This window comes from Penicillium macrosclerotiorum, assembly GCF_028827735.1.
Source record: "Penicillium macrosclerotiorum strain IBT 26536 chromosome Unknown utg000006l_segment0_segment0, whole genome shotgun sequence".
Classification (NCBI taxonomy): domain Eukaryota; kingdom Fungi; phylum Ascomycota; class Eurotiomycetes; order Eurotiales; family Aspergillaceae; genus Penicillium; species Penicillium macrosclerotiorum.
Window position 1 is genome coordinate 1,010,863 of NW_026643085.1, and position 14,461 is coordinate 1,025,323.

Below are 14,461 nucleotides of genomic sequence, written 5' to 3' on the forward strand. Positions count from 1 at the left end.
TCCACACTTTATTTCTGTTCTTTCCCTCTGCCTCGAAGAAAGAGTTGTCTGCTTACGCTCTTTTGGGACCCCTTCATCTCGTCCGAGGGAGGTTTAGGTTAGTAAGGAACTATGCGCTCGAATCCCTATCCACCATCTTCTCTGCAGTAGATTCTCGACGACCCCGACACTGTCCTCACGTGGAACTTAGTGTGCAGTCCTACGAGCAACCATACGTACCCCATTCCCCTGACAATCAATCGTGAATGGCTGGTGTGCGATCCCCTGGTTTCTATTAGCTCCCTTTAGCTTCCCAAGTTGTTGCACATCAGATAGTATCCAGGTACACGACGACCGGTACGGGATGGCTCGTACGGTGGTGTGACCGATACAATACATGTATTTCACCCGAGGAAGTTTCCTGCAATACACGATCCGTCATCTGTATTCTGTATGCAATTCCGTACCGTACACCTCCTTCGCGGCGTCGTCATGATGTCATCTAGGATTCATCGCCCCGACACCATTGTATCGTGAGGTTGGGTATATAGGGGGCAAAGAGGAAGACGGCCCTCGATTTAAAAAAGGAGAGACACCTCCCGTCACAAAACTAGAGCGGTGGGATATTAGGGCACTACCCAACGATGTTCACGGTTTTTCAGGAGTATGTCTCCGGCATCAGCTGAGTCCCCGCAGAATCACAGAGACTAAATGACCCAGAGCGGGACATATTATCATATTTTAATTTGGGCGGATTGGGACTATCATAAAGTGGGTTGTGTCATTTTGGGAAATCTTTTTTCTTTTTTTTTTTTTTTTTTCCGAAGGTTCTTGTTGAGCGTATCCATCCTATAGGGCCAAAGCCCCAGAGAAAGCGGGGGGATTAGCTAGGGCTTGCTGATCGTAGCAAGGAGCGGATGCGAGATTGAGTGACTGGTATTACTTACATGCGCAGGGCTGGTGTGTTTGGCGGTACAATCCAAAAAAACACCGATGAACTGTGACCTTTGTCTCTCTTCTTCGCCCGCTTCCTCTTGGTCTTAGTGACCAATGTAGGTCCTTGGATCTAAGCAAGGAAGAATTATCCCGGTCGCGCTTGTGATTGTTGAGCCCAGGAAGGCTCTTGATTTGCGTTCATTTGCGTGCCGCCAGCTCTTGTCCACTGTATCACACCGGACCCAACCAGTGAAACGGAGAGCTCCGTTCAGATATTCGGTGGGTGACTGGGAAAGGATTTCATCTCATTCCTGTGCCAAGTGCTCCCTAGGGAGGGAACGGGTCGTCCTCGTCGTACTCCAGTGGGGAGCGCAGGTTCCTAAATTGGTCCGTCACGATGAATGACGCATAGGGATTTCCCCCGGCCGAAAAACGCCATGGGGTGTAATAATAGTAAGAATCGCAAGAATAGTAAGAGACATGCATCAAATTTCAAGGTGACGAAACTAAAAAAGAGCCTACGTCTGCAAGATGGCCTCACTAGCCCCATTCGAGGTATGAATACGTAGGCAATATACTCCGTGGACAATCGTGGGGGGGGATTCATCGACGCGATGACGCTAGAGGGCTTGCCCGAGTTCCCCCTGACCCTCCCGAACACCTCCCTAGAGCCCGCCTAGAGGCCCCCTAAAGCGCCCCTAGGACCCCCTAATCCACCCCCTCCTCTCCCCCGAGCCGTCTACTGAGCCACTCAAACCGTCCAAATCAACGCGACCGACTTGTTCAGGAGTGGGGGAGTCTCGCTCCGAGAGCGCAACGTTAAGTCGGGAGGTACCTCCCCCGCCACCCCACCACTTAAGCCAATGGAAGAACCCAAGAACCTTGGAAGGAATTCCTCCTAAGACATTCGCGCTCGATCCCTGCTAGCCTACTGGGTACCTATACGTCGGGTTGCGGGCTGCTATCCCAAATTGGGCCACGAGGGCCTCTTCTTTGTCGCCGGGTTTCAACCAGGGGGACACCCAGATAGCCAACGATCGCGTTGGATACCATTGGGTCCCATTGGGTCCCATTGGGCCTTCAGGGAGAAGACGTCACCGCCTGTGACGGAGGACATGAAGAGGTCAGGGTGTGATAGGCGGGCGGAAAGAACTGATATCACCCCCAAAAGAGGAAAGAATCAGAAGAGGGAACGAGCAGTTCCTCCCGTAGGTGTAGTTCACACCATGCAGCGCCCTGGCGGGTCACGAGAACTGGGGTGCACATTCAGCGCCAGGGTGAAAGAGGATAGGACCTCCGCGGGGGAGAAAGGCTCATGGCTCATGGCTCGCATGGCATTGGCATAGACCGTCCCTAAGTCCCCCTCCCTCATTCCCGCAATCAACGGGATTGTCGGCGCGTACCCACCTCACGCCGGGCTGACTGGCTGCCACTGGCTGTGCATGGGAAATGATGGAACCCTGAGGGCCGTGAAACAACCCTCTGCTCTGCGAACAGACGACAACAGGAAGCGGTCTGTCACTGCTCTCTGCCCCTCTCAGTGGGACCCGAGTTGAATCAGCGGGCGGTCACTCGAGGTGGCTATGAAATGCGCCGGGACCCTGGCTTCAGCCACTGGTCTCTACTGGTCCGTGGAATGAAGCACCGGAGAGGATCATGACGAGACGTTGCTGCTACAAGAGAAAGAAACCCTGGAAATCGGTGATGCTTCGCTGATAGCGTGGCGCTTTGATGCTGCTCCTGTTATCTTCTCCTCGTCAACCTCTAGCGATCAGCAGCTCTATGTAGATAGGACCATTGGACCTCCCAAGTGTCAATGATCGACTTTCCCCAGGATGGCCTGATCTTATCGAAGAAGGGATGCCGAGGTGCAATCAACCCGCCACAGCCGCTCTACACGATAGCGCACGGATCGGTCGGAAACGGTCAGCAAGGCTGTTTTGCCCTTTGGGAACATCCATGTATCCCATGTGGTGGAACAGCAAGGCCACCTATGATCGTGAGCCAGCTCCACCCAACAGCGCCGGGCACGTGTGCGGAGGAGCCCTGAGGAGTGAAGTCAAGAGTGGGCGCAGCGGCGCAGAGGCATGAGACACGCAAGACCGCGACACCAAAGGTTGCGACCCGTCCGGGACTCCAGGCAGGCAATTTCTCTGGATCCGCATTGGCATGCCTGGGCCCCGCATGTTGTATCAAAGCTATTCAGATATCCAAATCCCATGGAACCCAAACAGAGTCCAGTCTACCAGCGTGCCGAGGGCGCGTTCCGAGCAGGCGTCCACGGACCATAGATTTCATACTTCTTCCTTTGAGCCTGTCAAGCCGCTTCAGGACCCGAGGAGGCGCTGGCGCTGGAGGCCCCCGGGCCCTGTGGATTGGCTGCGCTAAGGGCCTCGCAGCCATCACTGGGCCTGCAGGCCAGAGGATCTGATCAATGAGGGGTCGACCGTCAGCTTGCTCCGCGTCCTCTCCGCCTCTCATACGATGCTCAATCCTTCGCAGCCCGGGTGTAGCGGATAGCAAGGAACCAAAAATCAGGGAACCAGGCTGAGCGCGGGCACGGCATATCGCCAACGCATCAACCAGCGCGGGGTTGGCAGTGACCCCGCAGAATGCCGCGAATGTTATCAGTGAGCAGTAAATTCGGCTGTATTGACTAGTCGAACACGAATGTATGCACACTGGTCCGCAGGTACAGAATCCAGTGCCCGCCGAAGGAATCGTGCAGGTGCAGGACGCGATGGATTGGGAGAGGGGAGACTTCCTTCGCGCTCCTCGAAACTACTCGTGGGGTCAAGGAGAACCGATCGAATGGCCCTTTGTTGCCAATTGCCACGATGACAAAGATGGTAAAGAAACCCCAGCTTCAAGCTTCACACCGACCTTCCACCTTGCGTTCAACGTTTCAACTCCAAGACCATGCGATCCACCACCGAACAGACCGCTCCCGAGGATGTATATGGAGGACTATGCGGTGAACCCAAGGGCGGGGGAGCAAAAGGAGCTTTGGCGGCCGCTCGCAATCAAACATGTTCAAAAAATGACATCTGAAGTATGTACGGATACTATCTGATCATCCAGTCCCAGTCTCCCTACATCCACCCCTCTCCTCCACTTCATCCACTTCATCCACTAGGAGGGTTCGTCAGAGAACGGGCTCCCAAACATCCCGACGATCTCTCGCTGGCTCCTTGTGGGGATCCACCGGGGGGCCCATCTGCACCGCCCAAACCGTTTCACTGCCACTTTGGCCCCAGCCTCAACAGGGTTTCCAGAGCAGCATTGCCAATACCGGCACCCCGTCCCAAAACACAACGAAAAATGACGGTGTACAAGCTATATTCAGGACCTCTTTGGGCTCGGGTTCCCACGTTCGTTCTTTTCTTTCTTGGATTTGGGTCTTGTGTGCGGTGTACGAGGATGACGCGAGGTTGCCGAACCATCTTCCCCCCCCTCTCCCCACCAAAAAGGGGTCTCTTGGTCGAATAGGAGGGAATGATGATGTGCATCGTGATCGACCGTCTGTGGCACACGCGGTTTCCCTCTGCAGTACACCCCGTAAGACTCCAAAAATCACGCCAAACCAGTTGGGCAGGGACAGGCACCCGATCCTTAAAACCGAAATACAGCCTATCCCATCATCGTCGACGAATTAACAGGGATGTCCACTAAGGTTCATTGAGGTATGGAGGCGGTCTCTGTGTGAAAGGGAAAAAAAAGAGCGAACAAAAAGAGACCCAGCAGGAATCCGAGTGCTCCGCATCTTCTCCCCCGGGACCGGCGTGTCGGTGCTGGGCCAGGACGTATTTTATCGTACGGAGTGACAGGACGCTGGGTAAGAATGACGAGGTGAGCCACAATACCCAGGTATGCGGCAATACCGTTGCACGGCACGTAAACTCCCTTTAATGTACGATGTACCTAGCCTTGGTCCCTGCTGGTATGGCCGACAGGAGCACTAAGACTTAAAACTCCACGGCAATCAAAACACCAGGCCCACTGTCCATTCTCGAAAAAGGATCAGAAAAGAAGCGAAGCGGGATGACTCAAAAATCAGGGTGTGGGGGAACTGGAGCCCGGCACCCAGTTGTCAGACTATGGAAGTCTGAATAGAATAGACTGCTCGCGCGGTCTCCACTTGGTTGAGGAAATCCTCCGTAGAGCCCAAGTCCCATGTCACCCCCCGATTCACCTTTCTACCGGAGACAGACCCCTGATCCAGGGCAACGAGTGCTAGGCACCCAAAACAAAGAGGTAGAATGCATAGTTACATAGGGAGTAACATGGGAACATAGTGAGGTCGATCATCAACAATGTTCGTGGGTCCAAGGAGAGTATATCCCGTCTCCTGTGTCCTGAGTCCCAGCCTAGTATACTGGGTATACTCCGTAGATGACCCTAAACAATAAACCGTCATTGCAATTCTTCGACATATGTCAAAGACCCCCCTTTTCCATCTGAAACACTGATCGTCCTCCGTTTGGCCGATAACATTCCCCAGGAATCAGCGGGATCGGCCAATCGCACCCAACAATGAGATCTGTTCATCGGGAGCTGGTGTGCGGTCATTCCACATCGTCATCCCCCTCAATATCCTACCCAAGCTCATTCTGTACGCTGATAGGCACCGGCCATAGGCAACGGTCGTAACTCACCCTAGGAAATCGTATCCCCCTCCTTGGTTCATTTGGTTCGAGCCTTGGGCCGTTGCTATGCGTTGTTCGTCGCTGCTCGATACTGCTCCACATCGTCGTTATTATTTAATTACGGGCATGTGTCCGAGAGGCGCTTGATCCTATTCATTCAATTTTTTTTTTGGTTTTTCGCCCTTTCGCCCCAAATCCTTCTTCGATTTCCTTGATCTTCTGTCTGGGTGCGTTGTTGGTCGGGTGCTCTAAGCCTCATCCTTCAGGACATCTATATCTATACATAGATACGGCGCCCATCCTTACATCTCGCCCCATCGCTGGAAGATTCACGGGTGTGGATTGATTTATATTTACTTTTCCACACTCCTCCCTTCTCCAGATTAAGATCAAGTGTGGATGCACCTTGTCTCCCCACGTCTCAAACAGACTATTCCATACTATCGTCGAGGGTCTCGGCACCTTCATCTGTACCTCACGCCATTCCCGCCGAAGCTTACGAGGTGTTTTTTCGAACTCCCCGAACCTCCTTTACTCCCGATCGAGAACGGTCGCAATTTGGCAATCATCCACGTGTGCTGTTCGTGACGGCAAAATCCCAGGATATCGACTAGTCTCTAGACCAGAGCAGCCCTAGACAGTTAGATCTTTAGTCGCAGAAGATTTCCGGATTCCCAGAGTTCACCTTACGACGGTATTACGCACGCCCCATCGGTACGCAATACCGTTCTCAGTCATACGGTACAGGTACCCGGTACGGTGTGTTCCATACCGCCTGCAACGCCCAGCGTAAGTACCCAGTACCCCGTCCGTACCCACTCCAGCTTCAATTCCAACTCGGCGGAATCGCTGGGATTGATTCATTGATTTAATTATTTTCCCTACCCCCCCTTCTTCTTCTCCTTCCCCCCCCATCCAACCTTCGAACATCTTCCCTACTTTGAACGCTCACCGTCAAAAAAAGGAGAACACTGGTCTTGTCCTCCTCTTCCTCCGGTCCCCCGTCCCATGATCATCCCGATTACCGCTGCAGGAGCAGTTCCAACCCACTTCGCATCCCGACTTTAGTGGCCACCACCACGTAACCGTGCAGCTACGGGATCAGCTCACGGCGACTGTTCAACGAAACGGCACTAAAGCCCAAATCCAACATCAGCAAGCTTTCGAAGTCGGTCCTGTCGCCGATTGCTTGACTTTCCCCTTTGGACCGCTTGCATCCACTGCGTTGGCAGTGTCGCAATTCTCGATTTTCAAATCGCATTACCCGGTCCGCCCTCGTTGTGCCGCAAAAAGTTCCCTGTACCCTAGCACGGATACTCCCATCGCCCGCTGCATCGCTAGTCTTGAATCGTGACCAATCGTCGCCGGACGTTTCTCGACAAGGATATACCCCGGCAGGATCTTTTTTTTTTCTTTTTTTTTCCAGGCTTGTCGCTGCCGCCGCCTATTCCGGACACGCGACTGCAACTTTTTTTGGGGCTCTTCCTGAACTTCGGGATTGAACCCACATATGTGCAATCCCCCAAGCCTCTGAATTGTGCTGCTCGACAATCTAACCCCCTCTCTAGCACGGCTCCCGAGCACAAGGCGCCGCATCCCTCCCTGGTTCGCGCAGCGGTTGCGCGATCAATTGGCCCATATCGCAACGCCCCTCCCTCGTGCAGAGCAGCAGCTTTCCCCACGGACCGGCAGATCGACAAGCAGAAGAGGGGTAGTATTGGTGTTATTGGGGAGATTCTCCGGGAAATCAGCTGGGTTCCCAAAGAAGAAAGCCAGAGCTGCGGACCGGAACCTTGGAGTCGGAGATCATTCCTCGGGTGTGTGACGTCCATTGCTAGTGATTAGCACCGAAGAACTTGCTCGTGGGAATCAGGTCCTTGCACGGGGCCAGTGCCCTTTGCAATTGTTATCAGGGACTTTTATTGGGGTTCTCTAGTTCTCTCAATCGCCTGTTCTTTTCTCGGCTTTTCTCCGTGAGGCGCTCTCCGGCAGGGCTCTCCGCATTGCATCCCAGCCAGGCCAAGATGCAGAGTTCAAGAACGGATCCTTTCTGCTGAGGACGTGGCTGAACCCCATCATTGTTTTCTTACTGTGTCAGGCTACAGCGGCTTTTCGTTTCTTTTTCGTCTCCTGGCTCGGATCGCTTTCCAAACCTAGCCCCTTGCAAACCTTGAACGGCCAGCTGGTCCCCTGCGCTGTTACCGATTCGCCCTTAAAAGAGTCCAGGTGACTCAGAAGTTGGCACGGTTCACGAAAGACTAAAATTACACTTATTGACAGCTGAGCTGTCAGTCTGATAACGGATAGCCGTCATGGCCTACACAACCGCAACCTCACCTCCGGCTCTGGATGCCGAGACCCAAGCCAGCTTAAAACTTGCAACTTCTCTCCCTCGAACTTCCTCACTACATCATGCCGTTACCTCCCTACCTCCCGGCTCATTCCTTTCATCGGGACCCTCCTTTACAACCTCACCTATCTCTATATCCCCCTCAACCTACCCTGTATCAGGCACGCCGAATACTTTCACACCCGCCGGTACCCCTCTACAACCTCCCAGCGAGGGACCACGCGGTCGAAATAATCTCCTTACAAACCCCGTCCCTCTCGAACTCGGCGAGTCTATGATGGCGGTCCCCGAAATTCCTCAAACCAATGGGGTGACGGATCCCGGTGCTACTAGCTCAAAGGCGCCGGGTTTGATGCGTCGAATCTCGCGCGGTGCTGCCAACAAATTGACACGAAGGAGACAATCCGCATCCCAGAATGACAAACGAGATCGAAGCTCCGGCCCTGTCATTATGCGCCGACGGAGTGACAGCAAAACCAGCACCCAGCCGTCGTCTGCCCGAGACACCGCCTTGGACTCGAGCAACGAGGACGACACCAATGAGGCCTTGGATGGCCTGGGTGCGTGGGCTGGTTCTGAGCCTTCTAGTCTTCGTAGCGAAAGTCGCATGATGTCGGCCCGTGAAGTTGTTAGTACTGCGGCGGTCGCTATCGCTCCAAAGGTGGACTCCGCTGTGCAGCGGGGAACAGTCTTGACCAAGGTGACTAAGAAACGCCGCAAACAAGTCCGTTTCTTCTTGGACCTAGACGCCGCCAAGGTTTTCTGGGATCTCTCCAATCCCGCCAAACGGTTCTATATCGACGATATCAAAGAAATTCGAGTCGGCGCCGACGCTCGTAACTACCGTGAAGAGCACCAAATTCCCGAGGATGCCGAGAGTCGGTGGTTTACCATTGTCATTGCAGACTCCGAGCGTTTCAAGGGCCGTGCCGTCAAGACGCTCCACTTGATTGCCCCCAGTGACCGCATTCTTGATCTATGGACCACAACTCTCGAAAATATTTCACGGTATCGCATTGGCCTCATGGCTGGCTTGGCAAGTTCCAGCCAGAGTGATGCAGTTCTGCAAGCTCATTGGCAGCGTGAGATGTCTCGGCTGTTCCCGCAGGGCCTCCGCCCAGGTGAGGAACAAAGCCTCGACTTCGGTGCTGTTGAGAGCGTGTGCCGCAGCCTACACATCAACTGCTCCAAGAACATGCTCCGAGCCCAATTTACCAAAGCCGACGCTGCGCGGAATGGTCAGTTGAATTTTTCCGAGTTCAAGGACTTCTTGGCCCGTCTCAAGGAACGGAAGGATGTAAAAGAGATTTATAAAACTCGTGCGGAAGACTCCAAGATGGGGTTGACCCAGGACGAGTTCTTGGACTTTCTTCGCCATGTCCAGAAGGAAGATGTTGATGCCAATCGCGCTCAGTGGGTTGGTTTGTTTGAGAAATTTGTTAAGAGATCGAAGCCTCGTTCTATTTCTGGCCGGTCTGATACGTCGGATGCCTCCCCTCCATCTCGGATGAGCCTCGATACTTTCTCTGCCTTCCTTGCCTCCCCTAGCAATGGAATCTACGCATCCAAGGCCCCTCAGTCAAGATTCGATCGGCCTTTGAATGAGTACTTTATCTCCAGTTCCCACAACACCTACCTTCTGGGTCGCCAAGTCGCTGGCGCTTCTAGCACGGAAGCCTACATCAGTGCTCTTCAGCAAGGGTGCCGTTGTGTGGAGATCGACTGCTGGGATGGTGCTGATGGGCGTCCAATTGTTTCCCACGGACGCACCATGACTACCAGTGTCCTTTTTGCCGATTGCATTACGGTCATCAATCGTTATGCATTCATTTCATGCGATTTCCCCCTCATCCTCTCTCTTGAGGTGCACTGCAACGCCGAGCAACAGCTGGCGATGGTTAAAATCATGAAGGACACATTCAAGGATCAACTTATCCTAGAGCCCTTGATGACAAACTGCTTTATTCTTCCCTCTCCGGAGGAGCTCAAGGGCCGCATTTTGGTCAAGGTCAAGACATGCGACGAGACTCAGTTCGATGCTCGCACCGATACCATGAGTTCCGTTGGTACGCATGGACGAAAGCGAAGTGCCAGCTCGCCTTTCGTTCGCCCAACCCCTCCTCTCGAGATTTCTCCCAGCTCCATTCCACTCCCAGCGCTCTCAAGCCCGCCTACGATTGGTTCCGTCGATGGCATCGGCCCTCTGATCTCCCAGGATCGACGTTCCCTCACCGCAACCAGCATGAGTAGTGCCACCGAAGATAGCGACGGCGCATTGGTGTCTATTCACAATGAGAAGAAGAAGCGTCGCCGCCAGAAGAGCAAAATCACCAAGCCTCTCTCGGATCTGGGCATTTATACACGCGGCTACAAGTGGCACAGCTTTTCCTCCCCTGAGAGCCGAAAATACAACCATGTCTACTCCTTCGCTGAGCGATCCTTTGAGAGCATTTGCCAAAATCATGACAACAAGATCTCACTTGAATCACATAACCGAAAATATCTCACCCGCGTGTATCCCTCGGGCTTCCGTCTCCGCTCGTCTAACTTCGACCCGAACAAATTCTGGCGACGCGGCGTCCAGATGGCGGCACTCAACTGGCAGACTTACGATATCGGCATGCAGATGAATCAAGCCATGTTCGCGGCTGGATCCGACCGTACCGGTTATGTTCTCAAGCCTGAGAGCCTACGCCTTCCAGTTCCTGACCATGAGGGACCGAAGCGAAAGATGGAACGCAGACTCATTCGATTCTCAGTTGACGTGATCTCGGCGCAGCAGCTTCCCCGGCCTCGCAGCATTGGGCCCGAAGACAATATCAACCCGTATGTCGAAATTGAGATGTTCAGCGCTGATGACCGTGGCCAGAGCTTGGTTTTCGGCGAAGGCGGCATGGATGCCTCTGCACGCAACGGCATGTCAGGTATTGGCTACCCGCATCGTCGTCGCACCAAGATCGAACAGAGCAACGGATACAGCCCTGTCTTCAACGATCGGTTCAAGCTTTCTCTGGAGACGAAGTACCCTGACCTGGTTTTTGTGCGCTGGACGGTCTGGAGTTCCATGGACGGCCGCAGTGCTGGAAATAACAACAGCGTGCAGCTGGCTACCTTTACTGCCAAGCTCACCAGCCTGTCCCAAGGTTATCGCTATCTGCCTCTGTATGATGGAAGCGGTGACCAATATCTCTTCTCGACCCTATTTTGCCGCATCTCAAAGGAGGACCCCATCCCCGTCCAGCGTTTGGACCTTGAGGAGCTTCGTGCTGAGCGCATGGGCATTCTGCGCCAGATCGGTCAAACTGTATTCAAACGTTCATCCTCCACGGATCGCGAGAAGGATCAGACTCAAGAACGGAGTGAGCCTGTGAGCCCCGATGATAAGGATAGCTCGCCGAATCTCACTCCGACTGTGTCCACCACCTCTACTTCATCATTTGTGCCATGATGGAGCCCTCTCTTCACACTCCCACCCACCCATCTACCTTTCCTCTCGGCATTTGCAAGGTCGCCCTGGCACACTCTTGCAGTCGCTGACATTCTTTCATCACACCTCTGCCTCTTTACATGTTGCCATTGCTATACCCACTGCAGCGATACCCCCCATGTTTTTAATTGTGTGTATATCTCCATTGTCTCGTATCAGTTTGTTTGTTATTTTTCGTTGTCTTTTTCTGTCCCAATTTTCTTTGTACCAGCTCTCGTCGGAACTTTTGTATTTGGCAGGGAGTTCGTCCATTTTCTGTTTCGCCTTGTCTGGTCTTTGTCATTTTCAGGACATGGGAATCTTCTGAACTTCGTTTCTGATTCGGTGGAGACAAGCCACTCAATCACATACATCACATTTGCGGGAGTCATCGCTAGGGGCAAGATCATATCACTTTTTGTTACATTGTGGCTGGTTTCACCGGAGCAACATCACCATCACTACCATCACATCGTTCGGGCATCTTATCGCATGAAACGGAAATCACAGGGATTCCACCGGGCATAGTTCATTTCGCGTTTGCTTTTTCTTTCTCTCGCATTCGGTTGGATATCTGGTCTGGAGAGGCGCCCTATTTAGTTTATTTTCATCTGTTATCTGGCCTTGCCTGCTTGATTTGCATAACCAGTCTACCAGTCTTGCGTTTCGTCCCATCTCCCCTTTCATGTTATTTGTGGGAACTGTCATTCACTCGATACCTTTGCTGGGTGCTGGATTTCACCCAGTTGTCAGTCTGTCGTTTGATACGACCATTTTCCTGTCCTTCCCACTGCTTGTTTTAATAGATGACGCGCTGGGTCGCTTGAATTTCACCTGCGGGGTCTTTTCTCTATCATTCACCCTCTGCTTTTTTTCTCTCTTTTGTCTTTTCCTTCTGTTGGTTGCATGACGCGGTTCACCTAGGTATAGATCAATCCGAGCATCATCTCTTTCTATGACAGAATATATTCTATCCATATCTTTTTGCATCGATTTTCTTTTTTTTTCATCGCTCAAGTAGATCTTGGATGTGGCATCACATCTCGTCGACAGACAAATATTTTCAGGCTCATTTCTCTCGCCTATGCCTCCTTCGCTTTATTTGCTATGCTAATATATGCCACGCTCCCCCGGTGGAAGGATGTTCTACCAGCACCCCAATCCTTCACGTTCTTGACCTTCGCTCCCCACTTGTAACGGTAAATATTGGATAAATTTGGCGAATCCCCATCGTAGGTTTGATTTGAAAATATTTAATTTATTTATGTGGATTTCGATGAGTTTTTTTCCGAGCCATAAGACTCAGGGAAGCTCGTTTTAAAGTTTAAAGGCCTCTTTCTTTTCGTAATTTTTGACTTGAAATCGAGAGTAAAGAGCTGTCTCCAACTCGATCAATAGGCTTGTCACGGCCGCGTCCCCTGGCGGCATCATCTGTGTGAACAATGCGGCCGCGATTCCCGTTTCTCTGTCGATCCACTAGGGAATTACAAATGCAAAGATGAGCGCTCGTTCTGTAGCTTGGGGCAATGGTCCATAGGAGATGGAAATGTTGAACAGGAGGAGGTACATACCCAATGCAAATTTGGCAACCCACTCCAGTTGATCGAGCCTTTCCGTCTACGCCCGGGTATATCCTTGAGTAGTACGGTTCCGGCCAAGGTGTGATCTGCTTGTACTACATCTGTGACATTTTTGATGCCCAAAATCCGCCTCATCTGGGCGCCAAGATGCTTTGGCATTGCCAATCGAGCTTGCTCGCTCAATTGAGTCCCAAATAGGATATCAGTGCTGGTCTTGCTGAGAAGCGGATAACCGTCTTTCAAGAGGGCTGATAATAATTTTGCAAAATCCGTCGCAGTACTGAAGAGTCCAATGCCACCAAGATTATCTTCTGTGGGCCGATTGAGAATGATCTTTCCTGGAACGATTGAGCTTTTTCCTGAGCCACCATTGGTCCGCTGCCCCATTTCTAATTGATGGGGCAACTTGTTTTGATATAACTCTGGACGAAAAGTTGTGTTGGTTGCTCCGATCTTTGACCATATGTTACATTGCATGAATTTCTCTAGAGTGGAATGGGTCACGTATTCAATCTGTCCGTCGTTAGTATCGGATAAAGACCTCATATCTGAATATTTTGGGGAGTGCCTGCGTACCAATCGGCCAGCCCAGTCTATTCCACCTCCGTATCCCCATGAGGTACCGGGCTGGAAAAGCAATGGGTGGTGATAGCCATTCTAGCCAAGGTATTGTTATTATTAGGGCTACTGATTTAAGAGAAAAAGCCTGTCATGCGCGTTAATGTTGAAATAGGTTTATACTTACTAAGCTTCCGCAGAATGTGTGTGTGGTTCGATTTTGATCCTTTGACCATTGCTGTAGCAAGGCCGACGAGGAGTCATAGACAAACCCAGAGGTGTGAGATAATAGGTGACTGTGTAGAAAAATAAGCCTTTTCGACACTAATGCTTCTATGTTTCTTGGCAACTTCTGTATCTAACCGTAAAGTCAGTTTATTTTGTAGCGGTTGAATTTGGTACGGTGATGTGGCGTCTCGACCAGAGATTCGACCTGGGTACAAAATATGTTACTTCAAATTACAGTGACCATTATTGAACCAGAAGATGAGAACCCTCTGAGGCCAACTCCATACCATGACCTGCACTTTGAAGAACAGGAATGTCTTTGAGTTCCGGGATGATTTGACAGACATCATCATCTAAGGATACATCACCTCGCTCGACCAATTGCATAACAGCTACTGCAGTCACAAGCTTTGTCATAGATGCAATCCAACAGAGAGAATTGGTCTCTAATGGAGTCATCTCATCAGATCCAAAGGTGGCTTTCCCAGATGCCTGGTGAAATATGACATCCGCTGTCCATGTTAGAAAATAATCACATTGTACTTTAAAGGAGACTTATTCAGAGTACCTGAGTCATCAATCACGATAAACTCCACTCCATGTAATACTCCATTTTCAGGATTCGTAGATCTGTCAAGGATGCGACTTAAATGCTCCATTCTTTTCGTCGAATTGATTGTCAAAGATAGCAAGTAGAGCGCCGTGAAGAAGCAACTAT

General features: G+C 51.7%; 2 protein-coding genes across 2 annotated transcripts; one reads left to right on the forward strand and one right to left on the reverse strand.

The window, feature by feature from the left end:
• Positions 1–7,873: 7,873 nt before the first annotated feature.
• On the forward strand, positions 7,874–11,359 carry N7462_005659 (putative 1-phosphatidylinositol-4,5-bisphosphate phosphodiesterase Plc1; the record flags this gene model as incomplete). Its single annotated transcript, XM_057077377.1, has 1 exon — positions 7,874–11,359. The coding sequence occupies one exon, from the start codon at positions 7,874–7,876 to the stop codon at positions 11,357–11,359; it is 3,486 nt and encodes a 1,161-aa protein (XP_056932957.1).
• Positions 11,360–12,694: 1,335 nt separating this feature from the next.
• On the reverse strand, positions 12,695–14,356 carry N7462_005660 (serine hydrolase domain-containing protein; the record flags this gene model as incomplete). The annotated part of the gene is made up of 4 exons (XM_057077378.1): positions 12,695–12,853; positions 12,949–13,614; positions 13,996–14,285; positions 14,335–14,356. The coding sequence occupies 4 exons, from the start codon at positions 14,354–14,356 to the stop codon at positions 12,695–12,697; spliced, it is 1,137 nt and encodes a 378-aa protein (XP_056932958.1).
• Positions 14,357–14,461: the final 105 nt, after the last annotated feature.